The sequence below is a fragment of the Fundulus heteroclitus genome, unplaced genomic scaffold (assembly GCF_011125445.2).
Source record: "Fundulus heteroclitus isolate FHET01 unplaced genomic scaffold, MU-UCD_Fhet_4.1 scaffold_36, whole genome shotgun sequence".
In the NCBI taxonomy this organism is placed as follows: domain Eukaryota; kingdom Metazoa; phylum Chordata; class Actinopteri; order Cyprinodontiformes; family Fundulidae; genus Fundulus; species Fundulus heteroclitus.
In genome coordinates, this window is record NW_023396770.1 from 899,931 (window position 1) to 926,975 (window position 27,045).

Genomic DNA, 27,045 nt, shown 5'->3' on the forward strand with positions numbered 1-27,045 from the left:
ATGGTCCAGACTGAGTGCCACAGTCTGGACCTGCTAGAACCGAACAGATCTACTAATTCAGTCTTTGGTCAGAAACTGAACTTTTTCCAGGTTCTGAATCGGGTTTCTGGGTCTGCGGATCAGAATCTGGGCCGAAGAATTGAAACGAGCCGAACAAGAACCCGATTGGACTTTCAGAGTCCGTTTATTGTGGTGGAATGTTCTGGATCATGATTCTGATTGGTACACGTCACACAACGAGTTCATTAACGACGACACACACACACAGTCACACACACTGCCTCGGTTTTCTGGTTCTGGTCGGTCCAAAGTCGTCTCTAAATGGACGGTTCTGATAAAACGAGCTGAAACCGGTCCGTTGATCAGAGATCGATAAAGAGTCTGAACTGCTCCGGTGCTTCCATCATGGATTATCTTCTCGATCTGCAGGTGCCCGGCTGCCTGGGCGGGGCTTAATAACCGGTGGGCGGAGCTTAATCAGTGGGCGGAGCTAGAAGACCTCCTCTTCCTCACAGCCGTAATCTGAAAAACACCAACAGGTTGATCCGTTATCGGTTCTGACCGCGAACAGCAAATGTCTCCTTCAGAGTAAAAGCTCTGGACTGACCTCCAACCAGCTGCAGCGCACTGACACACTCTTCCTCCGCCTCCTCTTCCTCCTCCGTGTCCAAAAGGGGCGGAGCATCAGCAGGGGCGGGCCCGGCGTCTGGGGCGTCTTCAGGAGGAGCTTCAGGCACCGCCTCTGAGTCCGTTTCCATGGCGGCAGCGGGCTCCTCCTGAAATCAAACCGAGAGGCAAAGCTGTCCATCAGGGTGGCACAGGTAGACCAGGTAAGACTCGGTTTACAGGTGGATCAGGAGCATTTACCTGAGGGGCGTCCTTCCTCTTCCTCGGTGAGGAGGAAATGAGGCGACGGAACCTGGAACAGGAAGAACAGGTTAGCGATCACGGATCAGGTCCGGGTTGCAGATGATCGATTGGTCATGTCTGGTACTTCTTCGTCATCATGGTGGCGTTGGCCGACAGCTCTGCGTTGACGTCCCTGGTCTTCCTGCGGCGCCGGCTCAGCCGTTTACGCGTGGCGGCGCCCTCTGTGGGCTCGGAGGGCGGCGTGCTGAGACTCCCTGAGCTCTGGTTCAGGTCTCTGAGGACATCATAGTTGATCTTGGTGGAGATCCTCTTCTTCTCCAACATCCTCTCGATGGCCTCGCCCGCTGTCGCCGCTTCGATCTGTTCACGCTTCCTCTGCCGCCTCTTCTGCAGAGACAGACGGCTCAGACGTCAGAGCACACAATCAACATACTTTCCTGACTACAGGGTGAACTTAAAACCCTTAAATCTTCTAAAACATTAATCATGGGGCTTATATCTGATCACTGTTATGTTACTGACTGATTTTATGTGGTAATGTCCTCATAAATCTGTTAAAATGTGTAAATACGACTTTGGTTATCAACGAAGGCTGCTCTGGTCAATGGATATTAGGAGCATTACGGTACACTGTAGGACCCCTGAGCTGTCTACCAGACTGCCTGACTGTAATGTCTAAACTAGAAGTGCATTCATGTCAGGCAGCCTGGAGAACGCGCTAGCAACAATAAACCTGGTAAGTTAATTAAGTATAAAAGTTTAGTTTTGGCTTTATGTTAAAAACAGGGCAGCTACTCTCTCCTCCTGACAGAGACGATAGAGAGCTGTGGACGTGAAGCGACTGCAAAAAGTGAACTGAAAGTGAGTAAAATTTTCTTGAAATTAGTATATTTTCCTTGATTTTAGCAGCTAAATATTTTGCCAATGGAATAAGTATTTTTAACCCTAAAATAAGATAATTAAATATCCACTTGAAATAAGATGATAGAGATGAATTGTTTGTATTTTAAATGCAAAAACATTATTCCATTGGCAGTAGTCTTATTTACCTGCTCAAATAAAGGAAAAATACAACATTTTTCTCACTTTTAGTTCACTTTTTGCAGTGCAGAGTCATAATAACCACTTGGAAACAATCTTTAATGCGCCTTATGGTCCTAAAAACATGGTAGTCCCTGGGGTGTAGCCTGGGAGACCCCGTGTTTAACTCACCTTCTCCTTGTAGGTGCCCTGTTCCTTCTCCTTCTTTATCCTCTCCTCCTTCTCTGTAAACACAGAGCCAGTCAATCCAGAACCATCAATACGGACCGACCAACGTTTGATCCTCACCTTTCTGCTCCTTCAGGTAGTCTGCGTTCTGCTTGATCCACAGCTCCGTCTTCACCTCCACCTCCTTATCGTTCAGGATGTACTGCAGACGCAAACGGCCAATCAGAAGGGTCTGTGAGGCGAGGCGATGTACGTCGGCCTCGTGTACGACGCCGGCATGAGCTCACCTTTTCAATCTCCTGGTCGTCGATACCTTCCAGATCCAGCTCTCCAGTCTGGGCCGGCTCCTCTGGAAAACAACACAGCATCAGTCTGGATCTGTGATGTCACAGCGGGCCTCTGTGATTAAACGCTGTGATGCTAGTCGTTAATTATGGTGACCTCACCGATGGTTCTTTGATAAAATGAATAATTACTTGATTATGTAACCATATTAACAGGTTAATTGGTGTAATGGTGGTTAACTGATAGTTAACTGATGGTGAAGTTATCCACTCACCATCTGGATTCTCTGGTGGTTCTGACTTATGGAAGGTCTGAAAGGTCTCCTGGAGGCCCAGGCTGGCGGGGCTCGGCAGTTTTCCCAGGATGGAGGACAGAGGAATGGCCTGGGGACGTTCGTCCACTTCCTCCTTTTCTGGTGCTGCTTCCTGGTTGTAAACACCGTCGGGTGTCCTCTTGCCCGGCCCCTCCTCCTGGATCACCTGAGACAGGAAGTCCTGCGTCAGGTGCTGCGTAGCCGCTTGGAGGTCCGCATCATCTCCTTCCTTCTCTTCCAGGTCAGAGGTAGAGGACAGGACGGCTTCATCCTCCGGATCTAAAACCAAGAAAGAACTACTTACTCTCCTCGTGCTCTGATTTAGGACTAAAGAGCAAACCAGGAGCAGAACTTCCACTAACCGTTCATCTCAGGCCTTTCTACACTGAGTTACTACATTTAAAACCTGGAGGACGAAACTTTGGACGGTTTCTCTCTCTGGATGGCCTCCAGTAATAAAATAAAGAACCTTAATGTAAGAACATGTCATTTAAATCCCATCTTCAACAGGTTTCTTGGACGTTGTTCTGTCACCTTTGTAATATTACTCGTTAGATATATGTAATTTAAAATTCTCCTTCTAACGTATAAAGCCCTTAATAATCAAGCTCCATCATATATCAGAGCTCTGATTACCCCGTATGTTCCTAACAGAGCACTTCGCTCTCAGACTGCAGGTCTGCTGGTGGTTCCTAGAGTCTCTAAAAGTAGAATGGGAGGCAGATCCTTTAGCTATCAGGCTCCTCTCCTGTGGAACCAACTCCCAGTTTTGGTCCGTGAGGCAGACACCCCGTCTACTTTTAAGACTAATCTTAAAACTTTCCTTTGTGACAAAGCTTCTAGTCAGAGTGGCTCATGTTACCCTGAGCTACCTCTATAGTTATGCTGCTATAGGCTTAGGCTGCTGGAGGACATCAGGGTCTATTTCTCTCTCTCTGCTGAGTTCTCCTGTTCTCCAATCTGCATTATCTGCTCTTATTAACTCAGAAAACCATTCCTGGCTCTGTTCTTCTGTGTTTTTATGTCTGTCTTTGGTCCTCTTAGCCTCATGTTAAGTCTGGTTCTGGTTCTGGTTCGGCTGGAGTTCTAGTTGCTGTAAAAGTGGGTTTGTGTGTAACCTGGTCTGAATTGGCTCTGCTTAATGAAGGCAGTTGTGGATGTTTCTCTAAGGGTTCCTGATGTTCTTTACGGACCGATTTCTTTGGTGTAGGCGGCGTAGATTCCCCTCAGTTTGGGTCGGCTCTTTTCCAGCTCGGTCTCTATCTCCTCCGTGTAGCAGCTGATCTCTCCTGGCAGAACAAAAGCAAAGCGAGTCAGTTCACTGGGTTCCCTCTGCCTCCTGAAAATGTTTCAGCTTTTTGGAGACTGACCTTCCACCTCGTCCAGCTTCTTGGCCAGCTCCTGCTCCAGCTGCAGAGGAACACATTAAATCCACTTCACTGTTGGATCTAAAGCTGTCTGCCCTTGCTGAACAGGACATGAGGTCCACAAAGACTAAATAGTTTACTTGCTCATAATTCTTTTATCTGAGCTCACTCACATATCTGTGCATTACAGTTAGAAGCACATGACACCACCTCACTGATAAAAGCCCAATATCTCTTCAGTAGTTGGGTGCTGCTGGCTGATTGGCCCCGTTTTGAATGTTTAAAGAGCCAATCAGAGGCTGGGAGATCTACCTGCTGCATCTTGACCTTGTGCTGTCCAGCTGTGAAGGACGGAGGATCACATTCCTGCTCCAGATCCACCTTCATGAACTCATCCACGGTCAGCTGACTGGTGGGCGTGTCCTCAAATTCTGTTAACCTGCAGGGAAGGTAGGAGGGAGCTGGGATCTGATTGGCCAAAACCCACTGTCCAACCTTTATGAACCGTGATTTATCAAATTTAATCTAGCAGTAAATGCTAGTATAACATCTACTGGCTGGGATCTGTTAGGATCTACTGGCTGCAACATGAATCCAGTTACTGGGATTTACCCGTGTCTTCTTGTACCTAATCTATTAAATCTACAGGGGAATGTGGAAATCAGCACAAGATCTAATGAGTGGAATCTCCTGAGACCTATTATGACCTTCTGGGTGGGACATGCTGTCCCGTAGAGGCCTGCAATCTGCTAAAAGGAATCTATTGTGATCCTTTGGAATCCAGATGGTTTCACTGGGATCTGTTGGGGTCTGGTGACTGAGTCTATCTGCAAGGAGCCACATGGTTATGCATCTATATGCCTTTAATGTTTACTTAGAAGCATCAGTTTTGGTCAGGATCTACTGGCTGGGATCTGTTAGGATCTACTGGCTGGGGTCTGTTAGGATCTACTGGCTGGGGTCTTCTGGCATCTTTTGTCCTGTAAGTCCTTGTGATCTCCATATTTCCCAGGAAATCCAGTGTAAGATCATCTGTGATCCTCTGGAAGGGGATCCATTCTGAGTTGGATCCCATCGACTGACCAGGACCATGGTCCACTGAACGAGATCTACAGGACTCCACAGGGATCTGCTGCAGCACTCACCTCTTCCTCAGAGTCGTCTGGCAGACCTTCACCACGCTGATCACGTCCTTCACTGAACGACGGAACTTGTGCATCCGGGCTGCGACCAGCAGAGCTGAGGAGGAGCAGCAGAGGTGCTTTTCTTCTCATGGTCTACATGTTGGTGACTGCCGTCGTCATGGTGACAACCTTCCTGCGTTACCTGCTCCACAGAGCCCAGACGGTCGGCGACCGGTGTGCATCCAGTCCCTCTTCATCCTCTGGAGCAGACGAAGAGCCGTCATGGAAACCTCGTGGTTCTTGCCTCCGAACTCTAACATGTGGGCAAAGCGAGGGATGTACAAGCAGGGGTCTGAGGAGGAGGAAAGACGAGTCACTGTAGGACCGGTTAAGTGTATGAATGCACATATAGGTGTGTAAATATGCAATATATGTTCTGGTATATATAAAAAAAAAAATATATATATATTTTTATAAATGTATGCATATTTGCAAATGGACTGAACTTACATAGCACTCTCACTAACACACACACATTTATGCACCAACACACATATTGGGGTTAAGTGCCTTGCCCAGGGGCACACTGACATGTGACAAAGGGGAAGCTGGAATTGAACCCACAACCTTCCAATTGCAAGACAACTATTCCACCCATCAAGCCACAGTTGCCCCATTGAGTATATTTGTATAATGTATGTAAACGTGCATATATATCTATCTATCTATCTATCTATCTATCTATCTATCTATCTATCTATCTATCTCTATATATAGAGATAGATATATAGATAGATAGATAGATAGATAGATAGATATCTTAATTCTAAAGTAGGTCATCACCGTTATTCTTCGATGAAGACTACTGTTTCCTAAATAATTATTGACATTTTGCATTTTAAAATGACTATTTGTAAAAAAAAAAAAAAAAAACTGCCGTTAAACTTTAATTATTCTAAGTACTAAAACTGGCGCTTATGAATTCCTGATGGAGTGAAATGTTCTCCAAACATGGCTCACGTTCTCTGCTTCTTGCTGTTTTATCTTCCAGTCTCTGCCGTCTCCTCTCGCTTAATGTTACAGAAGGAAACTGTAACAGTAATAAGCTTATTGAAATTTAAGTCTAAGATTTATGTTTTATATTTTTTTTCAGGATGCACAGTGGCGCAGTGGGTAGCGCTGTTGCCTTGCAGCAAGAAGGTCCTGGGTTCGAGTACACCCCTGGGTCTTTCTGCATGGAGTTTGCATGTTCTCCCTGTGCATGCGTGGGTTCTCTCCGGGTACTCCGGCTTCCTCCCACAGACCAAAAACATGACTGTTAGGTTAATAGGCTTCTCCAAATTGTCCTTAGGTGTGAGTGTGTGCGTGAATGGTTGTTTGTCCTGTTTGTCTCTGTGTTGCCCTGCGACAGACTGGCGACCTGTCCAGGTGAACCCCGCCTCTCGCCCAGTGAATGCTGGAGATAGGCACCAGCAACCCCCCGCGACCCCATGAGGGATAAAGCGGTTTGGAAAATGGATGGATGGATGGATTTTTTTTCATGTCCATATTAACACCATGAGTCTTGAACTCAATAAAAGTCGCTTCATGACACTTTGCTCATCTGCCTTTGTTCTTTGTTATTTCAGTACAATGAAACTATTGATTTATAGACTGATAAAATCTATATAAATATATTACCCATCATGTCTGTATGACATTAAGGGGCGTACCAGCACTTAATTTTATTTTATTTTTTATTTAGAGCGCTGATTGAAAGGAACATGTGCATTAATTACTAATTAATGGGGAAAAGAATCCAGTGAATTTATTGCTTTGACCGAGCAGCGTAATAAAACATATTCTTTACTTTTTCATCACATATTTATTATACGGCTGCAGATGGCAGAGTTCTGGGTGCAGCTTTGTGCTAATGCTGATAAATGTGTTATAAATTAGCCGCCACCGGAACCAGAACCGTTCTGGCCGGCCGCTCCATGCTGCGCCCCCTGCTGGAGAAGCCCAGAAAAACAAGCTCTTGGACCCAAGATGGCGGCGGGAGGCGGACAGCAGCGCGAGGAGAGGTTCTAATCCGGACCGAACCAGACTGGGTCCACAAGGTAACGCACGTTCACGCGTGAGCTTTGCACGGACCGGACCGGCTCGGTCCATTCCGGTCCGGTCCGGTCCGGTCGCCGCTGATATCAATGCACGGTACTGACCCGGGCCGTCATGCTGCACCAGCAGCGACCAGTCGGAACCGAACCATCAACCTTTGTTCTGCAGCTGGTGCTTAAGAGACCGAACCGGACCCGTAGGTTCTGTTGTGCAGTCGGAACCGATGTTTGCTGGATCCGTTTGTTCGGGATGAAACCAAATGCTGCAGCTAAGAGTAGCTGCCCGGTTCCGATCGATGCGTTAATGACACCAGAACCTGCGAACCCAAACATTCAGGTCTGCTGCATGCAGCAGCTTTAATAATCAATCCTTCATACCGTGTCCTCGGTTCGGTTCCGTCCTGGACCCAGATGCAGTCTTTCTGCCCGGACCTGAAGCCTCATGCACTGAGTCCGGCTCGGTTCTCCAGAATTTCCCAGAACAAACTTGTCCAGCTTTTCATGTGTAAACATGAGGAAATGGGTCGGATGGGAAGCACTGAAACATGGGCCGCTGCAGGTAGAACCACAACCAGAACCAGAACATGGAGCTGACCTTCCAGTTGCAACTGGACCGGTTCTGGTTTAGCTTGTAGGCAGTGGGTCCGAACAGAAATGTTTCCGTCTGCTTCCCCCGGTTCTGACCCGGGATCTTCTTCCCTGGGACCAGCCTCGGGTTCCAGGGAGCATCTGGACCACAGAACCACCTCAGAACCCGGCCACCGAGCAGGTTCTGGTTCTGGCAGTCATGGTGGAGAACAGAAACCATCCCCGGGTCAGAACCACCGGGACTCTGGATCGGATCTCTGCCCTTTTCCGTGTTAAACGGAGCAGAACGAGCCTGGACCGAGTCCAGAACCAAAGTGTCCAGAACCAAAGTGTCCAGAACCAAAGAGTCCAGAACCAAAGAGTCCAGAACCAAAGACGTGGAAAGGAGCTGCAGGTCCAGTCAGTTCCTGCAGAACCAGCAGAACTGACCGGACCTCCGGGTTCTAGGATGTCTGTGTTGGTTCTGATGGACCCTAACCCTCCGGTTCCGTCCCACAGGAGGCGCCATGCTGTGAGGCCGGGAGGAGGAAGAGGAGATGGCAGCGGAGCTGTTCTCCACCAGCCTTCCTCACGGCGAGGAGGAGGAGGAGGAGGAAGAGGAGGAGACGAAGAGGAGCTTCATCCAGCTGAGCGAGGCGAAGGAGTCGGCTGATCGCCATGACGACCGCATCGCCGCTCCCTCCAACAACAACGGCGAGGAGGAAGAGGAGGAGGAAGAGGAGGAGGACGGCGAGGAGAGGCCCGGCTGGCAGGCCCACCCCACCCTGAGAGAGAGGTGAGGTTCTCCGGTTCTGGTCCCGGTCCGGATCAGCTGACTGATCAGAACCAGCAGATTCTGAGCGCTGATCTCAGCAAAGGTTACCGGTTCAAAACCCAGTCTGTCCCTCTGAGGGACGAGACAGGAAATACTGATTCATAGCCATCAGAACCGCTTTGGTACCGCTGCAGGGTGACAGGTGAAGCGGGTCAGAACCGGTTCTGTCTGTTTGTTGGTCCTCAGGAACGCTCTGATGTTCAACAACGAGCACATGGCAGACATCCACTTCATCGTGGGTCCACCAGGAGAAACCCAGACGGTCCCGGCCCATAAGGTACAGAACCGGCCCTGGACTCTCTGTGTGGTGTTTGTGGCTGGTTCTGACCCGGTTTGCTGTCTGTGTTTCAGTACGTGCTGGCAGTGGGCAGCTCCGTGTTTGGAGCCATGTTCTACGGAGACCTGGCAGAAGGACAGGCGCAGATCCACATCCCAGACGTGGAACCAGCAGCGTTCCTCACCCTGTTAAAGTGAGTCCCGGTACCAGAACTGTTCTGAACCAGGACCGTTTGGACCTGACTCCCAGCTGAGCAGCGAGGATTCAGACCCGGTCAGGCCCGTGTAAACGGTTCTGACCCCTGTAAACGGTTCTGACCCATTCAGGCAGGTTCTGGTCCAGAGCGGCTGAGACTTTCTTTCAGAACCGTTTCTGGACCTCTGGATCTCTTTTAGATTATATTTATATTTATCGCGTTCATTTAATTCAGATTTACTTACAGATTTATTCAACACGGTGAATATTTATAGATTAAAGAGTTAATTTGTGTTAATTTGAGAAGATTCTGGTTTCCTGGTGAAGAAAAGATCCAGATTCTCAGAAGGTTTTAATCCAGAATGATGTGGATTAAAAAACTGGATGGAAAAGCTTCTTGAAGGCGTTGAGGTCCGGTTGGTTCTGCTGGAGGTTCTGAGCAGGTTCTAGTCGCCCCGCAGTGACCGGGGAAGTTATCGGGTTCTAACATCTCTTCCTCCGGGTGGGCTGCAGAACTCAGGAGGTTCTGATTGGACCAGGAGGAACTAAACTCTGCCTGAAGAGACCAAAGCAGCCTTTCAGGCTTCGTGTCTGGAAACACCAGACGGTACCAGACGGTACCAGACGGTACCGATATCTGATCCGGGTATCGGAGCAGCTCTGGTAAAAGTTCTCACACAGAGGAGTAAATATCGACTCTGTCACTGAAGAAGCTGGAGATCATTCAGGATCTGAAACTTAGTTAAACTGTCAAGACGAGGAAGAAGACGACTGCGGTTGATTAAGCTCCAGGTTCTCCGTCTGGAGCTCCGGGTTCTCCGTCTGGAGCTCCAGGTTCTCCGTCTGGAGATCCGGGTTCTCCTTCTGGAGATCAAGGTTCTCCTTCTGGAGATCCAGGTTCTCCGTCTGGAGATCCAGGTTCTCCTTCTGGAGATCCAGGTTCTTCGTCTGGAGCTCCAGGTTCTCCGTCTGGAGATCCAGGTTCTTCGTCTGGAGCTCCAGGTTCTCCGTCTGGAGCTCCAGGTTCTTCGTCTGGAGCTCCAGGTTCTCCGTCTGGAGCTCCAGGTTCTCCGTCTGGAGCTCCAGCCCTGATTCGGACAGAACTGAATAGATGGAGGACCTGCTCTGTAGCCACGGCTGTCCAGGCCGTAACATCTAGACGTCCTGGTTCCTCTGTAGATTGATTGATGGATGATGTGTTGCTGTGACTACCAGGCTTCTAGCGTCTCTAACGTCTCTAACGTCTCTAGCGGCTCTAGCGTCTCTAGCGTCTCTAACGTCTCTAACGTCTGTCCCTCGTGTCTCAGGTACATGTACAGCGATGAGGTGGAGCTGGACGCCGACACGGTGCTCGCCACGCTCTACGCCGCCAAGAAGTACATCGTGCCGGCGGTGGCGAAGGCGTGCGTGGGCTTCCTGGAGACGAGCCTGGAGGCGAGGAACGCCTGCGTGCTGCTGTCGCAGAGCCGGCTCTTTGAGGAGGCGGAGCTAACGCAGCGCTGCTGGGAGGTCATCGACGCCCAGGCCGACCTGGCGCTGCGCTCCGACGGCTTCTGCGAGATCGACCGGCCCACGCTGGAGATCGTCCTGCAGAGGGAGACGCTCAACGTCCGCGAGGCGGCGGTGTTCCAGGCGGCGCTGAGCTGGGCGGCGGCGGAGTGCCGGCGGCAGGGCCTGGCGGTGACGCCGCGGAACCAGCGCGCCGCCCTGGGGAAGGCCCTCTACCTGCTCCGCATCCCCTCCATGTCTCTGCAGGAGTTCGCAGACGGGCCGGCGCAGTCGGACGTGCTGACTCTGACGGAGACCCACAACATCTTCCTGTGGTACACGGCCACCAACAAACCCCAGCTGGACTTCCCCGTGGGGAAGCGGGTGGGACTGGCGCCGCAGCGCTGCCACCGCTTCCAGGCGTCCGCCTACCGCAGCAACCAGTGGCGCTACCGGGGGCGCTGCGACAGCATCCAGTTCGCCGTGGACCGGCGGATCTTCATGGCCGGGCTGGGCCTGTACGGCTCCAGCGGCGGGAAGGCCGAGTACAGCGTGAGGATCGAGCTGAAGAGGCAGGGGACCCTCCTGGCCCACAACCTCACCAAGTTCCTGTCGGACGGATCCAGCAGCACCTTCGCCGTCTGGTTCGAACACCCGGTCCAGGTGGAGCAGGACACCTTCTACACGGTCAGCGCCGTGCTGGACGGCAACGAGCTCAGCTACTTTGGACAGGAGGGCATGACGGAGGTGCAGAGCGGGAAGGTGACCTTCCAGTTCCAGTGCTCCTCAGACAGCACCAACGGCACCGGCGTGCAGGGCGGCCAGATCCCAGAACTGATCTTCTACTGCTGAACCCGGGTGGTGGTTCTGGTAGATTCTGGTGCTAAACGTGTTGGCAGAAATAGTTCTGATAGATTTAGTAGTTCTGGTTCTGGTTGAAGTGTTTCAATCATTAAAGTTTGTGTGACTGAAAGTCAAAACGTGTTTTTTGTTTTTAATCTCGTAGTTTCCACCAGCGGCCACCAGAGGTCGCTGTAGAAACAGTAAAGAGCTTCCTTCAGCAGAGAGCATGCTGGGAAATGCAGTTCGGTAGGTGTGAATTAGTTTAGCTGAATCTGGCCACCTGTGCCAGGTGAGTCTGGACGATAATTCAATAACGATGAATATAAATCTATAGAAGTTTATCAATGATAACAGAAAAAAGTTCAATAGAACAACAGTTTTTCATGTAGGTTAATATTACATCATTATATCCTATTAACCAATCACACCACAGACCCAGAAGGCTCCGCCCCCTTCACAGTTCAGAGAGCACGCGTTCTTTTTTATTTTTAAAAACTTACAGTTTTGGTAAAAAGTTGGTTGAATAAAGGGTTGAGTTTGAATTCAGAGTTTGTGTCTGTATCTAAAAATAGGTTGCTAAGCAACAGCATAAAATGGCCAGGGCTGCACTTCAAATTTATGTTTTAAATTTGTTAATAATTATCGATATCAATCAATATGATTTCTATTTTATCAATATGCTTTTTTTCTATATCGTCTGACCACCTGTGCCAGGTGAGTCTTGCCACCTGTGCCAGGTGAGTCTGGCCACCTGTGTCGGGTCACATGACCTGTGATGGTGACAGGAAGTCTCACCGATGGCGGGCGCGTTGATGCACAGCTCCCGGGCGAGCAGCAGGAAGGTCCTTCCCAGGATGTAGACGTTCACCTGGACACAGAAAGCACACCGTGATTGGTCCAGAGCTCAGAGGATCCGCCAGCGGCTGCTCTGGTGTCGGTCCTACCTGAAGCAGGTCGCTCAGGTCCAGCAGCATGTCTGAGGCTTGGTTCAGGAAAGAACCGGGTGGGAAAATATTGCATAACTTGCCGTTCTGCTGCTCTCTGTGGCAGGATCCGGATCAGTTCACTGACTGAACCATTCCTTAAAATCTGAACAGGTTCTTCTGGACTGATGGGTTCTGATGAGACGTTTGGAGCTGCTGATCCGATTTACCAAGGCTAAATCTGGGCTGGGATGGAAGATGTGGGACTATACAGCCAATAAAACAATGGTTACAGCCTCTTGATTTGATTTTTCTCTGTAAAGATTTATAAATTAAATGATCTCTAAATGTAGAAAATGTCATTTTTGAAGAATGTAGAAACATTTTCAATGCCTTATTTCTATTTCATTTATGTAGAAAGTGGTAAGAACTGCTTTTTTAATCTAGAATTCTATACTTAAAAATTATTCAGTTTGGTCATTCAAATGTTTTTTTTGTCTTAATTATAAAAATTCTGCCTGCATTATTTTCAGACATCAGGTTCTGTTTTCCTCTGTTTTCCTCCAATCACTCCTGCTGGATGTTAATAATTTACTCTGTAATTCTCCACATTTCTGATTAAAATAAAACCCGTCTATTGAAAGGTAAGATGAAGGGTGGCAGGTAGGATACGAGGCGTGCCCTCGGTGCGGCACACCAGGTAGAGGCAGGCGGCGATGACGTGCTCGGTCCTGCGTCCTCGGGTCAGGTGTTTGCTGACCACCAGCTTGAAGAAGTTGAAGGCCGTGTCCAGACAGTGCTGGTTGAGCTGCAGCTGGCTGCCGAGCTGCTGGATCTGACGCTTACCTGCAGACAGGTAGCTCGTCACACCTGGAGACGTCCCAGGAAACCTGCAAGCGTGTCCTGAACTCACCGTTCTGCAGCGTCTGGGCTCTGGACTCTTTTCCGACACCGGTGTGGAAACCAGAACCGAGGAGAGGAGCTTTAACCGGACCTGGCAACAAACACAGGGTTTTAAACCTCAGCCCAAAGTACAGAGGTTCTGGTTCGGTTCTGAATGGATCATTATTTGAAGGAGAGTTGGACTATTATGACGACGAAGGTCAGAAAGTCAAAGCTCAGCAGAAACCACGGCTGAGGGATGTTGGGCGGAGCAATCAACAATTTTTAAAATAACAGTTATCAGACCCGGCTGCAGAAACACATTACATATTACATTTTTTCAGGGGGGCACACTTTTTCAAAAAACATTTTATATGCTTCAGGCTGAACAGTGACTCTGTGACTACTTCTACAGTGCTGAGAGAGAAATCCCAAAATCTAAAAAAACGAACAAACAAAAAGCAATAGTGTAGTCAGTGTTGCCAGGTTAGGCAGCTTTCCACCCAATTAAGCTTCTTTGAACACATTGAGCTGGAACAAAAATAGCTTATGGGCAGTTTTTGGGGAAGCTTTTCACAACATCTGTTGGTTTTTAGAAAGAATTACTTACAAAATATATAAACTAAAACCATTTTAATAAAATGGCATCTCCTTGAACTCATTTTACTGGTCAATTTATTTTTTAAATGAGTCAAATCTGTCGGATCTGACATCATCAATGAACCTGTAGCGCTGTATCTTGACTCAAAAGTCAAGCTTAAGTTACATGCTGATAAACATGAGTGCTGGTGTCAGGCTGAACACTGAAGTAAAAATTCATACTAGCAGAGATTCTGTAATTACAACAGCTAGGAGAACAAGGATCAGAACAAGGCAGAGTTCCTTCTGCCTGCATGTAATTCAGTTTGGCAGTTTTCCTGCTTGGTTCAGCTCCTAGTGCTCCTAGCTGTCTAGCTAACCCTCCTAGCCTGAATGTTTAGTCCAGTTTAGACTTCAATGCTGATGTTTCAACAGAAATTATTTGGTAATCAGACCGAATATCCATCCCGCTCTACCGACACCGACGGTGACCACAGCCAAGCTGCTGCATCTCTGAAGGCTATAAATGTCTGACTCAGTGTCCCGCCCCTCTCCAGCTCTGATTGGCTAGCATGTTGCCTTCAGTCGTTGATTTAATTGGTTGAATTGTATGATTGACAAATCAAAGATAGTACTAACAGAGCGATGGCCACTCCGAGGTTAAAAAAAAAAAAAAGTCCTCTGATTGGTCAGGCCCGGTTCAGCTACAATCATCCTCAAGCAGCCTCACCTGGACTGTCTCCATGGTTACTATCCCAACCAGGTGATTAGCTCACCTGGCTGCTGAGTCCAAGTACGTTCCTCAGTGGAGACGAGCTTCCAGCTGAGAGAGTTTCCAGCGTCACCATGAGAGCTTCTGTGTTCACTGTGCGGTGAGTTTACCTGGACTGTCTCTGCTCTCACCTGAGCAGGTAAAAGCCCAACTGTGCTGCTCTGTGTTCCAGGTTCCTCTTGATGATCTGCGGCTGCTTCATGAGACAAACGAGGGTCGGGGGCCAGTCGGAGGGTAATTGTAGTGACACACGTTAACCTGCAGCAGGTGACCCATGGAGATTTCCACCTGCAGCAGGTGACCCATGGAGATTTCCACCTGCAGCAGGTGACCCATGGAGATTTCCACCTGCAGCAGGTGACCCATGGAGATTTCCACCTGCAGCGTTTCCTCCTCCTGGACTTTAGTATCTGTATGTTTAACATCCAAACCCTTAAACATTTAAACGGATCAGTAACATCTGAGTCATTTCAAACTGGAACTGTTGGTCCGTTAAACACACCGGGACCAAAAGTTCATCTCTTGTCAAGTGAATCAAAGCCAGATGACTGTTTTAATCTGAATGACTCATTCCACTGGTTCAGTCAGTGTTCACAGAACCGTTCCAACGGTTCTTCTGGTTCCCCCTGGTCTCTAGAACCCAGATCTGAGTCTGCAGGAGGAAACGCAGCAGCTCCACCTGGTCTCCTGAACACTGCTGACCTTTGACCCACAGGTGTTGCAGCGGGTTTTCTGTCTGCAGGTTTGGTGCAGACAGAGTGTCGGGACCGCTACCTGTGGATCCGTGTTGCTTCGGTGCAGACGCCTCGCTTTGAAGCCGTCGGTCAGTTCTAGTCACTGAACACGAAGCCTTAGCGTGTCCGGCTCTCACCATCTGCGTGTCCTCGTTTAGACGATGACGGCGTCCACGCCATCAGCACGCAGCTGGCCTCACGCTGTGGTTACACCATCAGCGCCTTCAGGGTGGACGGCTCCACCGTCCTCAGAGCGTCGTTTCACTCCTGCTTCACCCACAACCAGGTAGTCCGCTCCTCCAGCACAGGTGGGCTCAGACTGCTCTGGCCAGGGGGAGTCCCAAGCAGCGCCAACATGGACCCTCTTAGATTCCTCATGCTGATAGTAATTTAAACAGCTTAGGAATTGTGTTTGTGTATGTATAAATAATGAGAGAGATTAGATCCTCATTATCCATGTAGCTCTTGTCATACTTCCTAATTTTAGCTGATTTGGCTTTTACTTACTTGATGAAGTGAACGGAGTTAAATATTTGTCCGTTGTGTTACTTAGCTTAACCCAGACGCCTCCTCAGTAGGGCTGAACAATTAATTGCATTTTCAATATAATTGCAATTTAAAAAAAACGCAATTTCCAAAACGCAGAGGTCTGCAATTTTTGGCTATGTAACAATTAGGGAATTAGACGTGTCCATTAGGTGTTGGTAAAATGTTTAAAGTGGGTTTGCCTCCACATGGAAGGGAAGACAGTTGCAGCAGTGAGATAATCTAACTTTATTACTTGTTTTAGAGTTTATATAATCATACATAGCATTAAGTTCTGGTCAATCAGTTTAATACATAGACTGGTTACACTCTATGTCCAACAAGGATTGATGTCCAAATCAACTAAAAGCTGTTCTCTTGAATAATATTCTGATCAATAGAAACATTAAAAGTTCTTGTTTTTAAATAGTCCTTCTTTACAAACATCTTTTTTTAGAGAACATTTTTGTTGCTTGTGGTTAATGCAGAGAAAAGTCAAAATTGCAATTTTGATTGAAATATATCGTAGGCAGAACGCAATAATTTCTGCTCTGAGTTTAGATGCTGCGGCTCTTTTAGCAACTAATCCACAAGGCGAGGAAACAAATTGATTTGTTGTTTGTATATATTTTAAAATACATGTTAAATTAAACTGGAAAAAAAAATCGCATTAAATCGCAATATTAAAATAAATCGCAATTAGATTATTTTGCAAAATCGTTCAGCCCTAATCCTCAGGCCTCAAAATGCGTTTCATGGACCCCCAACCTGTGATTCGCGGACCCCCGGGGGTCCGGGGACCCCAGTTTGAGGGCCGCTGCTCTAGCAGAGTAACTCCCTCAGACCCCAACCTGGGACCAGGTACGTGTTTTAGGACCATGTGGGTCCACCTGTCCGTCTCCCATTAAGGTGTTTCTGTCTCCAGAACGACGAGGTGTTCACCTTTAAGTTCAACGTGATGCTGAACGACGGCGGTGGCGGCGCGATGAGCAGCCGGTCTGTTTCCGCGGTCTGTCCTGGTCTCAGCTGGACCCACAGAGAGGTCACCTGTGAGGAGGACTACATGGAGGTGAGGGCGCGTCCACCACAGCTGGAGCTGTCTGCCAAACATCTGGCTGAGCAGCTCTGGTTTGTTGTCAGGTCAACGTGAAGAGAGATTCTTCATGTGGCGGTCAGGGGGTGGAGGGTAGACGGGCGTGGCAGGAAGCTTTCTTTAAGGTAAGTCGCCCTTCGGTCCAGTTGGTCGGCAATGGTTGTCGCCTCGGCTCATAGGCTACGGTTCAGGCTCATGAAGGTGTGACGGTTTGTGGCCTTCAGGCTCAGAGGACGGCCAGTTCTTCCTGGCAGCTGATGTTCCTGCAGAGCGACGGACAGACCACCTCCATGTCCGTCCCAGAGGCAGAGAGGTGGGGCTACAGCCTGGTGGCCACCTCTCAGAGGGTGGTACTTCGATCTCCTTTCAATCAGCCACATTCTGAGGTCACCATGGTGGGTACCAGACATCAGGGGTTTCATAATGTTCATTAATGGCCGGACCCAATAGTCCCCTTTCATGCAAACATCAGTTCTAGACATTTTCTGTACCTTAAATGTAAAAGTGGAACCACCACGGTGTGTCCTCTAAAGCATCCACCTAAAACCCAAGGGGGTAAAGACTGGTGGGACAGTTTTAGGTGATCTAGTCGTTTTAGACCTGATGAACTGAAGATTCGGATGTTTCTTGACATCCGTTCAAATTCCTGACTCTCATCTCGTTCCTCTGTCAGGTTGATGGTGTTCCTGTAGAGACTGTCCAGGTGTCTCTGTTCTTTAAGCAGAAGCTTGTACTGGTGATTACTGACATGTCCATGGCCTGCACGCTCAGTAAGTGGCTGCAGAATGTGGGGGGGTGCAGTCTGAACCAGAGCTCAGGATGGTCTGGGTTGTTCTCCTCTCAGATTCAGGATCGTTTGATGGCACTCGGTTGCTCTGGGACGTCCCTCAGGTCCTACCCGCTCTGGCTGTGGAGGGAGCAGAGTTTAAAAGTCGAAGCTTCAGTCTGGGACTGGAGGGTTTCCTGCTGGATGTAGCTTCTGCCACCTCCAGAGGGCTCAGCCTGGTTCACCAAGGAGGAATGGTGAAGATCGGAGTTCCTTTCGGGTCAGAAGGAGGCTTCAGGAAGGTACGGTGGGGGGGGGGGGGGTCTGACTCTGGAAACCACTGGCTTTGATGAAATGGATGTTTATTCTCATTTGTTCTGCTCTGCAGAGTTTGGTGGTGAAAAATGTTTACCAGGAGTCTTATACGGCCCTCCTGATGTATGAACATGTCTTCTCTCTGGTCTTTGATGATGGCCACAGCGTCGACACCAAACACAGAACATTCAAAGTGCTTGAGACGCCGCTGATCCGTAGGACACCGTTCAGCCTCAACCGTAAGCTTTCCGGATCAGGAAAGAACCGATTCTTGCCACTGCAGATTTCTGGGTGACCTTTAAGGTTTTTCTCCCTGCAGAGACCATTGGTGAGCATCAGGAGTTCAAGGTCTACCTGGGGAACATTCCAGCGGATGTCATGTTGGAGGACATCTGGATCAACGGACAGCATCCGCTGATGTTGGGAAAACCAGAGCAGGGTCTCAGCGTCGGTCCGATTGTTCACCTGAACGGCAGCAAAGCCTACGAGCTGCGACTACCCTTCAACGACCCTACCGTGCAGAGGACGGTGAGGCCGCGGTCTTCTAATGGTTCTACCAGCCACCTCTTATTGTTAATCTCATCTTTACTATCGGCTCGGCCTCTTGGTAATGACGCTGCTGCTTTATTACAGCTTAACTAATGTAGGTTTCATTCCTGTCTCTGCAACAGAACGTGGGTGGAAGTGTAGTACAGTACTCGATCGATTTAAACCTCACCTTAACCATCCTGCCCCAGAGGGAGTCCTACTACCACCAGGACCTCATCACAGCACAAGTTTTTGACGCATGTGAGTACGACCGGACGCCTGGAGCTTTTTAAATGCTCCTGAACACGGTCCACCGTTTACTGAACCTTCTGCCTTCCTCCCTGAAGTCCCTCAAGAGATAACGGCTTACTGTTTGGACGGAGGAATTTCCTTCAGCATCATCGGAGCGTCTCAAAGTCTCTGGGAAGTGGGAGTCGACCACAAGCCTCTGACGGAGCAGCTGGTGGCCCAGAGAGGATACCGCCTCCACAACGACAGCCACAGAATCGTCCTGGACGTCCCCGTTTTCTCTGTCGGATACACTTATGAGGTGAGAGTCCGTGAGGCGACACTGTCACAGGTGGGCTGAAACGTCCCGTCATTTCTAGGAGAACTGCCCTAACTGGCCAGTTTCCACCAAACTTCCAGCATCTTGGTGCAGGATCATAAAGAGTAGAGCTTTAACTGTTAAACAGTTGACCGTGACTCCCTCAGGAGCACCAGCTGTTACAGTGAACATGAAGAAACTGTTGGATTTACATCAATTGAATAGAAACTAAGAATGATCCTTTTGTTAAAAAGTTATTTACACCTACGGGTGTAAATAAAGCAACTTTGACGGTAGGTGGTGCCATCACAGGTAATCTAATCTGAGGTATCCTGTCAAACGTTCTGACTGCTGGATGATCCAGTAACTGCCTGAAGACACTAATGTTCTACCATCAGCTTTGTACTAAAGTGGTTTTGTTTGTGAGGAAACATGACTGCATGAACTGACGTAGAGCCGTCTCTGCTGTTCTTTGTCTTCCAGGGCATCAACTTGTCAAACTTTTATGGAACATTTAAGCTTCTTTTAAGAGACTCCAAAACACTAGCGGTCCAGGCGTCCACCTCCAAGCGATGCCTCTTCAGAACAGAAGACATGATCGGTAACCTTCCTCCTCTAGGACCCAGTGGAAGCTGTGAAGACTTGATTGATGCTGAGCTATGACAGATGTAGTCATTGTCCCATCCTGACCGCATTAAAGCTCATAACCTTTGGCTTCAGTTTGTTCAGCAGATGGTACCATGACGGTGGTGGCGACTCCGACCTCCACGTGGCCCATGGTGAGACCTGAGAGAACCTCTCTGCTGGACCGACGCTGCAAACCAAAGGAGACTGATGGCTCCAGAGTCCTGTTTGAATTTATGGTGGACTCCTGTGGAACCAGAGCCTCGGTACGGATGTTTTCTGTGGGTAACGGACTAAGGAAGGTTCTAGCTAATTGATTCTCATTCCCAGGTTCAAACTATTCAGATTCCATCTTCTTGGAGGGAAGTCTTTACTAGGCATGAAGACACGGTCACAGACAGATTCAACGATAACAGATGATCTCAGGAGATGGCCAATAACTCAGAGCTGGACAGAACCGTAGAGGCTCCTTGATTCATAAGCAGGACTAGTTTTTCTTAACTTTTTGCCTAGAGGAACAGGATAAACGCATCCAGAGCCCTACAGACATCCAGCAAGCCATTGTTGTACATGTCTGACCATCCAACCAGAAAGACTTTGGAAAAGAGAACTTAGACGTTGGTGTCCTTTCTGCCTGGCTCCCTCTAGTCAGATTGGGATTTACCATGAAAATACCAGAATTAGCAGGTCCACCACTGATGTCCTGTGGTTTTCACAGCAGAGAGAACAGACAAGTGTAAAAGGGTCTGTTGAGGCCATGGAGACCATAAGCTGCTTGTCAACATTCAACACGAGCAGTTTGGTCAGTCATGCTCTGGAACAACAGAACCCAGACTAACACACGGTAAAATAATTGGGTCCACTGTCCAACCGTGTGCTGGTGGACATACAGACCGACTGTATGTGAAATTCTGACAAGCCTGCGATATCCTGACTGCCAAGCATGTGGCAAAGTTGGTCTGCTGCACCCAGCTCGGGGTTGGAAGACAAAATGGGCGAACCCGTCCAGGAGTACTTTCTATGCAAAAGAACAGAGTTTAGGCATCCATAGCTGTTGTAGGAGGAACATTTAAGCAAATTGTTGCTGCTGATGTGTGAAGGAAGGATTCGGGTCTTTTCTTCCAGCTGCTGTTAGACTCTTCAATACAACTGTTGTAGCCGACAACTAACTAACAAATGCACACATAAAACAGGCATGGTGGTTTTCTGCTAAGTGCAATTACATTTTCATATGGGTGTGTTGTGTGCGGCTGTCTGATTGTGTTCGTATCTCTAGGTAAATTTTGTTTTTTAAAGGTGCTGCTCTTATTTTGTACTGTCCACTTTCAGTCAATTTAGAACTTCCCATTTGTGGGACTAGTAAAGGATGATCTAATCTCGTCTGTTATAGTGACTATATCTAGAAGAGAACCTTCTAGCTCTGAGCCAGTTGTCTGTTAACAGCAGGACATCTGTAGACAGGACGGTGATGAACCAAGTCCCACCATCAGTCATGGTGAAGATGTGTAAAGTCTGTTAACACAAGCATTTTAACAGGTCGGGGAATGGTACATAGTTTACGAGAACGAGATTCTCCAAGAACGACTCCTGGTTGCAGACGGGCCGAACTTCATCTCTAGGGAACCTCAGTTCAAGTAAGGACCTGTGAACCACTATCATTAAGGTGAGTGACATATAACTGTCCTGAAGACACTTCTGACTCTCTAACAGGGTAACGGTGAGGTGCTTCTATCCTCTGAGTGCGGTCAACAGAGTTTCTTTGGACCGGACCTTCGCCTCACCGACTCCTGGAATTGGATCAGTGAGGGTTGTCGAGAGCCAAAGAGGTCAGGGGTCTTTACAACGACGATGACTTGGTTTTAGGTAAAGAGTTAACATTTTCTCTTTTGACAGATTCCATGAAGAAACCATGTCTGTATCAGCATCCAGAGAATACCCATGCCCCATCCGACAAGCTCCACCTAACCCAATCTCCGTTGGGAACCCTGCCTTTTCCGAGCTTCGTGCCTCGACCCAAACCAGGAAAGAGCCGCTTCATCACGGTACCGGGAGGAAAAAACAAGATGCTCCCCTCCTCAAACCCGGACCGTTCTTCAAAAACAGCAACCCAGCAAGTCTCTCGGTAAGTCTTCTTTGATTAATGTTGCAGACAAAACAAAATCTGTTAATAATCATTCATCTCACTCCAGGTTTTATCCATTAACTGATGTGGAAAACCTCAACGCTCCAGTAGAGAACTCTGAGGGAGGGCCGAGTGAAGGGTATATGACCTTAGCGTCATTTCACAGGATTCCCAAAGGTCCAGTCAGTAGAAACCCGGGAAGCTCAAGTCAGACACGTGTGAGTCTGAACAAGTTCCCTGAAGGCACCAAGGGCACTGGTCTACCCTGGATTCGGCACGTTTCTGGTCAAAGAGACATTGCTCACCATCCATCACTCCAGAGTCTTTCAGTTGATTCCTCATCTGGCACTGCAGACCAAAAGCAGCCAACTTTAAGCCTCTATGGGTCCTCAGGTGTTGGGATGGCAGTCGGTGAGGTTAAGAACCCAGTCTACCAACCTCAGTATCATTATGAGCCAACTCAAACCCCTCAACACCCTACTTTCCAGCAGCCACCAGATCACATGGGGAATGAACTCCCCCAGCCAAGCAGACAAGAAATGCTTCATCCGGCTGATGGTAAAAGTGCTGTCCCACACCAGTCTGACCTCCTGCAGAGGTTTCTCTACAGCAAACTGACAACTTCACCCTTCCATAATGTCCAAAATATGGAAGGACTTGGACCAGTTGAACAGAATATTCAGTCAGCAGTGCAGAACGTCAGAGTGAAACCTCCCAGCAAGTTTGTCTCTTCTGTACTGCGTCTCAACCAAAAGCCCGTTGTTCAACTGACGGACTTCCAAAGTCCTAACCTCTCCAAGTACGTCGCTGGTATGACGCCTCTCGGTGAAGGGAACTATTGGTTCTATCGACAAACTACTGAGAACAGAGGGTCCCAACCAGGAGAACACATCCCAGAGAGACCAGGTGTCTCCACACCTATGCAGGAACCTGTTCTTCAGAGTGTTCTGGATCAGTCCTTGGTCATCAACTTAACTGATCCTTCTCCCAGCCAGGTGAAGCACAGCTGCCCACAGGTTTCTCAGTTCTCTGGCCAAATGGAGCACCGGCCTTTAAGGGCTGAGACAAATGAACAAAAACCGGAATCCAGTTCTTCTCAAAGACCTGTTCTTCCAAAGTGTGGTAAGAACTGATGATCAATGAATCTGTGATGCTCTAGCTTGTTCCTCCTAAAATCTGATACCTTTCCCATTAGGATCTTACCTCATCAGAGTGAAACCAGCTGGTCTTGCAGTGAGGTTCAAGGCTCGGGACCCGTCTGAGCCTTCACAGAACCAGGAGCACTCTGATGGCATTCTGCCAACTCCTTCATTAACCAAGAACCCAAGACTGGCCAATACTGGAGTCAAACCCCTAACCACAGGACAAGTCAATCGTCAAACAGGGGGGACGAGTCCCCTAACCACAGGACAAGTCAATCGTCAAACGGACCAAACTGGTTCTGATGCAAAATCATTGATCCACAGCACAGACTGTGGAGGTGAAGCCGGTCTGTATGGAACCAGTGTTCACCAAGGAATCATCAGAGGTACGAACACACTGCCTCCACCAGATTCCTGCCAGGTGTCTCTGAAGCTCCTTACCAGGTAGCTTCAGGTTCACCTGTCACCATGGTTACTTACCCTGTAGCCAGTTAGCTTAGCGGCTACCTCAGTGGCTAGCTTAGCGGTTAGCTGTTCTTTGTAGCTCCACCGCTCTCACCATACACTTTGAACATGGCTGAGGGTCACAAAAAGCAAACCGCGTTCATGTTTATGAGAAGAAGGCCTCAGTAGAAAGAAATAAGACCAGAGAGGATTTGAGAGATTTCTTTTGATGCTCTCCACCTGAGGAGCGGAAGAGCAGGTAAGATGGTTTAGTGCAGTAATTCAAAAAAGGACTTGGGGAAACATCCGGAAAAATCGCTGACTCTACCTTTAATGTCCATTTAACACGATCTTCACCTATGGGACTAGGTCACCTAAATAACCAAACCAGTTTCCCAGTTAATCAGACGGATGGAAACCAATACTTTAATGTTGCGTTCAATTTCCAATCAGAAATCCCAGCTTCCAATCATAAAAATCAACTGTAAGGGTCGGTATAGTCAGACGTTCCCCTTAGAAAGTCAGAGAAATGTTAAAAATCGTTTGTTGGATCCAACATGGCTGCTCCTGGCATCAACAGGAAGCTGTGATAAAACGTGTTTATTTTACAACACAGTGTGTCTAAAATCAATGTTACACATAGTTGCTGCAACTCTGAACCTACTAATGAATAGTGGAGTTTACATGTGGAAAGTACAGCTTTAAAGGACGTTTACATGAGGCACTAGGAACAAAATAACAGCTTTCCTGGCAGTCGCCATATTAGAATCCTTTTTTATTTTGGAATCCTGACTTCTCTGTTACTGAGAGAATTATTCTGGTTTTCTCCATACTTAAGTGTTTTTGAAAGCACACACTCCCATACTTTGACCTGAGTAATCGGACAGCTACTTTTACTTTTATTGGAGTAACATTTGGCCAGTTGGATCTTTGCTGAAACTGAGAACTTTTTCCAGCAGCGGTTCAGAACCAGTTCAACTCAGACTGAACCTGAGCTGTGAGAATGAAGTGTAACTGAATCCTGACTTAGAGGTTCTAACCTGATTCTGTCTCTTTGCAGGTGGGCGGCTCTGATCACTGCTGCCTCCATCCTAATGTTTAATAAAGAATATTTGTCAGTCAACTGTTCTGGTTCCTGTTCTTTGGGTCCTGACGTGTCGTCATGCACGGCTGTAGAGTTTACAGCTGGATGTTCAGCCAGCAGGATTCAGAGAAAACTGAGCTTATTAGAGGTTTTTATCAGCTGGACCTCGGACACGTCAGCGTTTCTAGTCTTTAACTGGCTGTACTGGTGCTGCTGGTTCTGGTCCTGACAGTCAGAGCTAAGGGAATTGGGCTCACCGTCAGCAGAGACGAACTGTCCCACTGCGGACGACACGCCTCCACTTCCCTCCACGAACTGGACCTCCGATACGATGATGTTGTCCTCCAGAACCGCGCCGCAGTTTGTACACACTGCGCTGCCCCGGGCCTGGTCCACGTCGATGTCGGACCCCCCGCAGGTCCGACACACCCGGGAGCTCATAGCGGCGGTCAGAGGGTTGGTGCCTGAGGGTGAGAAGGGATCGGATCATTTCAACTGATTTTAAGAAGTGACCAGAACTCATGCATGAAATGTCAGGAGAAGGAACCAGAACATCTGGTGAGATGGTTCTGTTACTGCAATCAGGGAAGGTTAGGATTTTAACCCTGGTTGTTGCGCACACCAGTCAAAGTGAGCCTTTAGAGTTAAAAGCTGTTAGATTTATAATGGACTCGTGGTCCAAATCACATAAAACAATCAATGAAAAAGAAAAGGATAAAAGTACACAAAATAAAATAAGACTCCTAATGTTTTAGCAGGCAGTCACACCAATGTTTCCAACATACAGATGTATATCTCACTGCACTATATTCAATATTAATCAACAGTCGGATAATTATTGGACTCATTTAGTCAGCAAATAGATTTATAGGTAAGATTCCTTAGAGCTGATATGAGCTGACAAACAGTTCACTGGCACTGCTTTATCTGGGCTTCTTTAACAAAAGTTCTAATGCATCATTATAAGCTACCTTAAATCCCTGAAGACTGTTTAGTGGTTGCACCACAGCTGTGCCGTATACAGTGAGCGACAATATGATCTAAAGCGCAGTTTAATTTAATTAGATCAACATCTTGAGTAAATAACGTTGGAACCTGACGGTAAATCATCTGATAGACGGTCTGTCGCGTTTTACTTGAGACATTTCGTAAGATCCCAGACAACTTTAAATTAGGGAAACACCTCTATATTTATCTTCTTTAGTGCAACATATCGGAATAATTGAATTTAACATGTAGCTCCCCGTGTACCAAGCTTACGTTAAGCAGCTTCTGAAGACCTGCTGAACATGGACTAAAAACCACTAAGTCATCAGCATACATTAACCATAGAGCCAGTTCTACACAGATTTAACTGCTTGGAAAGGTCGTTCATATGAAGGTTGATCAAACAGGGGACAGGACGCCTCCTTATCTGACTCCATTACTGACCCAGAGGGATGCAGACACACTGCTGTCCCGTTTGACCTGCAGCTTTAATTGGCAGACCAATAAGACAGACGTCTGACTATATTTAGGTACGCCAGCTTGACTCAATTTTAGAAATATTAGTTTTTTGTGGTTTACACGATCAAAGGCCTTTGTGGCATGTAAGAAACAGAAAGATCGTAGAGTTCTTGCTATTATGACTACTCAATACTTCCTTTAGACCACATATGCACAGATCAGTGCCATGTTTAGACTTTAGTCAAATTAGTTTGACAATCGATTTAGGTAAGATAATTAGTTTAATGATTTTAGGCAGTGTACTTGCTGGGGCAATGGGTCTATAATTATCAGAGCAGAAAACCTTTCCTGCTTTGTCTATAATCACAGGAGATAGAAGCATCTTCATCAGGAATAAACATGCAGAACAAAAGCAGAGAAGCTAACCTTAAACCTGCTAATATGAGATGTTCAGCAGAAATAAGAATTATTCCTGTAGATTTGTTTGCATTGTTTGATTGGCTGATCATGGGTTCTGACACTTTCTACAAAGTGATCCCTGTCAGCCTGGTTCCGTCTGAACACAAGAGTTAAAGCTGCTTCCTGACTTAAAACAGGCAGGTTGGCGGTTCAGTTCCCAGCTGGACCGCCAGGATCCTCTGATAAACTCACAATCTGACTCTAAAAGAAAACCAGAACGGCTCCTGGTTCGGTTCTGGTTCCATATGGACGGATTCATCGGAGCAGAAAACAATCCCTTCAGATAATTAAAGTCACACTTGTAGAGCAATCATCCCTGACCGAGAGTCGAACCCACAACCGGACCTGTCAGAGAGACCGTCTCAAACCGCTGGACCACCGACGGCCCGCAGAACGGCCCACTTACCGAGTTCAGTACCGGATCAGAACCACGAGAACCCGCGAAATCCGACCCGAATTCTAGCGGCTGGGTTTCATGTTTAATCCATCAGAACCGGAACCAGTCCCGGATTAAGGATCAATTATTAGATGCTGCTTCTGATCTTTGTTTAGCTTCCTGTACTGGCGCCTAATTGTGACGTCACTTCGGAG

General features: G+C 47.9%; 4 protein-coding genes across 9 annotated transcripts; 2 read left to right on the forward strand and 2 right to left on the reverse strand.

The window, feature by feature from the left end:
• Positions 1–161: 161 nt before the first annotated feature.
• Positions 162–27,025, reverse strand: brf1b (BRF1 RNA polymerase III transcription initiation factor subunit b). 2 transcript variants are annotated; one of them, XM_036130508.1, is made up of 19 exons: positions 26,861–27,025; positions 24,807–25,013; positions 13,306–13,386; positions 13,065–13,238; positions 12,414–12,445; positions 12,265–12,337; positions 5,371–5,520; positions 5,190–5,283; positions 4,357–4,483; positions 4,048–4,087; positions 3,871–3,966; positions 2,639–2,956; positions 2,367–2,428; positions 2,200–2,281; positions 2,083–2,135; positions 995–1,257; positions 868–919; positions 608–773; positions 162–522 (listed from the first exon to the last, which is right to left on the reverse strand). In XM_036130508.1, the coding sequence occupies exons 2-19, from the start codon at positions 24,988–24,990 to the stop codon at positions 491–493; spliced, it is 2,079 nt and encodes a 692-aa protein (XP_035986401.1). In that variant the 5' UTR covers positions 24,991–25,013; positions 26,861–27,025; the 3' UTR covers positions 162–490. The 2 variants fall into 2 exon arrangements, with proteins under 2 accessions (XP_035986401.1, XP_012729789.2); XM_012874335.3 differs by having other exon boundaries at positions 608–776; positions 26,861–27,024.
• LOC105934338 (BTB/POZ domain-containing protein 6-B) lies at positions 7,126–11,606 on the forward strand. Of its 2 annotated transcripts, XM_036130509.1 has the most exons (5): positions 7,126–7,267; positions 8,351–8,627; positions 8,853–8,943; positions 9,018–9,136; positions 10,446–11,606. In XM_036130509.1, the coding sequence occupies exons 2-5, from the start codon at positions 8,389–8,391 to the stop codon at positions 11,476–11,478; spliced, it is 1,482 nt and encodes a 493-aa protein (XP_035986402.1). In that variant the 5' UTR covers positions 7,126–7,267; positions 8,351–8,388; the 3' UTR covers positions 11,479–11,606. The 2 variants fall into 2 exon arrangements, with proteins under 2 accessions (XP_035986402.1, XP_035986403.1); XM_036130510.1 differs by lacking the exons at positions 8,853–8,943; positions 9,018–9,136.
• On the reverse strand, positions 9,563–10,381 carry wu:fb97g03 (myb/SANT-like DNA-binding domain-containing protein 4). Its single transcript, XM_036130512.1, has one exon. The coding sequence runs from the start codon at positions 10,291–10,293 to the stop codon at positions 9,889–9,891; it is 405 nt and encodes a 134-aa protein (XP_035986405.1). The 5' UTR covers positions 10,294–10,381; the 3' UTR covers positions 9,563–9,888.
• Positions 14,556–24,588, forward strand: LOC105934394. Of its 4 annotated transcripts, XM_036130507.1 has the most exons (22): positions 14,556–14,725; positions 14,798–14,859; positions 15,341–15,448; positions 15,518–15,645; positions 16,810–16,953; positions 17,025–17,102; positions 17,202–17,372; positions 17,651–17,747; positions 17,822–18,045; positions 18,132–18,297; positions 18,378–18,586; positions 18,730–18,847; positions 18,934–19,136; positions 19,617–19,734; positions 19,854–20,023; positions 21,294–21,391; positions 21,468–21,583; positions 21,651–21,879; positions 21,947–23,001; positions 23,075–23,242; positions 23,288–23,407; positions 24,526–24,588. In XM_036130507.1, the coding sequence occupies exons 1-22, from the start codon at positions 14,700–14,702 to the stop codon at positions 24,537–24,539; spliced, it is 3,822 nt and encodes a 1,273-aa protein (XP_035986400.1). In that variant the 5' UTR covers positions 14,556–14,699; the 3' UTR covers positions 24,540–24,588. The 4 variants fall into 4 exon arrangements, with proteins under 4 accessions (XP_035986400.1, XP_021178142.2, XP_021178144.2 ...); XM_021322467.2 differs by having other exon boundaries at positions 14,557–14,725; positions 23,075–23,407; XM_021322469.2 differs by having other exon boundaries at positions 14,557–14,725; positions 15,353–15,448; positions 23,075–23,407.
• Positions 27,026–27,045: the final 20 nt, after the last annotated feature.

Excerpts from the sequence above, each read along its gene's own strand:
- wu:fb97g03 (XM_036130512.1), bottom strand. The coding sequence starts at position 10,293 with ATGTTACGGCCTGGACAGCCGTGGCTACAGAGCAGGTCCTCCATCTAT.
- LOC105934394 (XM_021322467.2), top strand. The coding sequence starts at position 14,700 with ATGAGAGCTTCTGTGTTCACTGTGCG. Across the intron at positions 18,298-18,377 it reads GACACCGTTCAGCCTCAACC|AGACCATTGGTGAGCATCAG; the intron begins GTAAGCTTTCCG and ends TTCTCCCTGCAG. Across the intron at positions 19,735-19,853 it reads CAGAACAGAAGACATGATCG|TTTGTTCAGCAGATGGTACC; the intron begins GTAACCTTCCTC and ends CTTTGGCTTCAG.
- brf1b (XM_012874335.3), bottom strand. The coding sequence starts at position 24,990 with ATGAGCTCCCGGGTGTGTCGGACCTGCGGGGGGTCCGACATCGACGTG. Across the intron at positions 4,484-5,189 it reads CAGACGACTCTGAGGAAGAG|GTTAACAGAATTTGAGGACA; the intron begins GTGAGTGCTGCA and ends CCTTCCCTGCAG. Across the intron at positions 2,429-2,638 it reads ACCACCAGAGAATCCAGATG|AGGAGCCGGCCCAGACTGGA; the intron begins GTGAGTGGATAA and ends GTTGTTTTCCAG.
- LOC105934338 (XM_036130509.1), top strand. The coding sequence starts at position 8,389 with ATGGCAGCGGAGCTGTTCTCCACCAGCCTTCCTCACGGCGAGGAGGAG. Across the intron at positions 8,944-9,017 it reads AGACGGTCCCGGCCCATAAG|TACGTGCTGGCAGTGGGCAG; the intron begins GTACAGAACCGG and ends TCTGTGTTTCAG. Across the intron at positions 9,137-10,445 it reads GCGTTCCTCACCCTGTTAAA|GTACATGTACAGCGATGAGG; the intron begins GTGAGTCCCGGT and ends CTCGTGTCTCAG.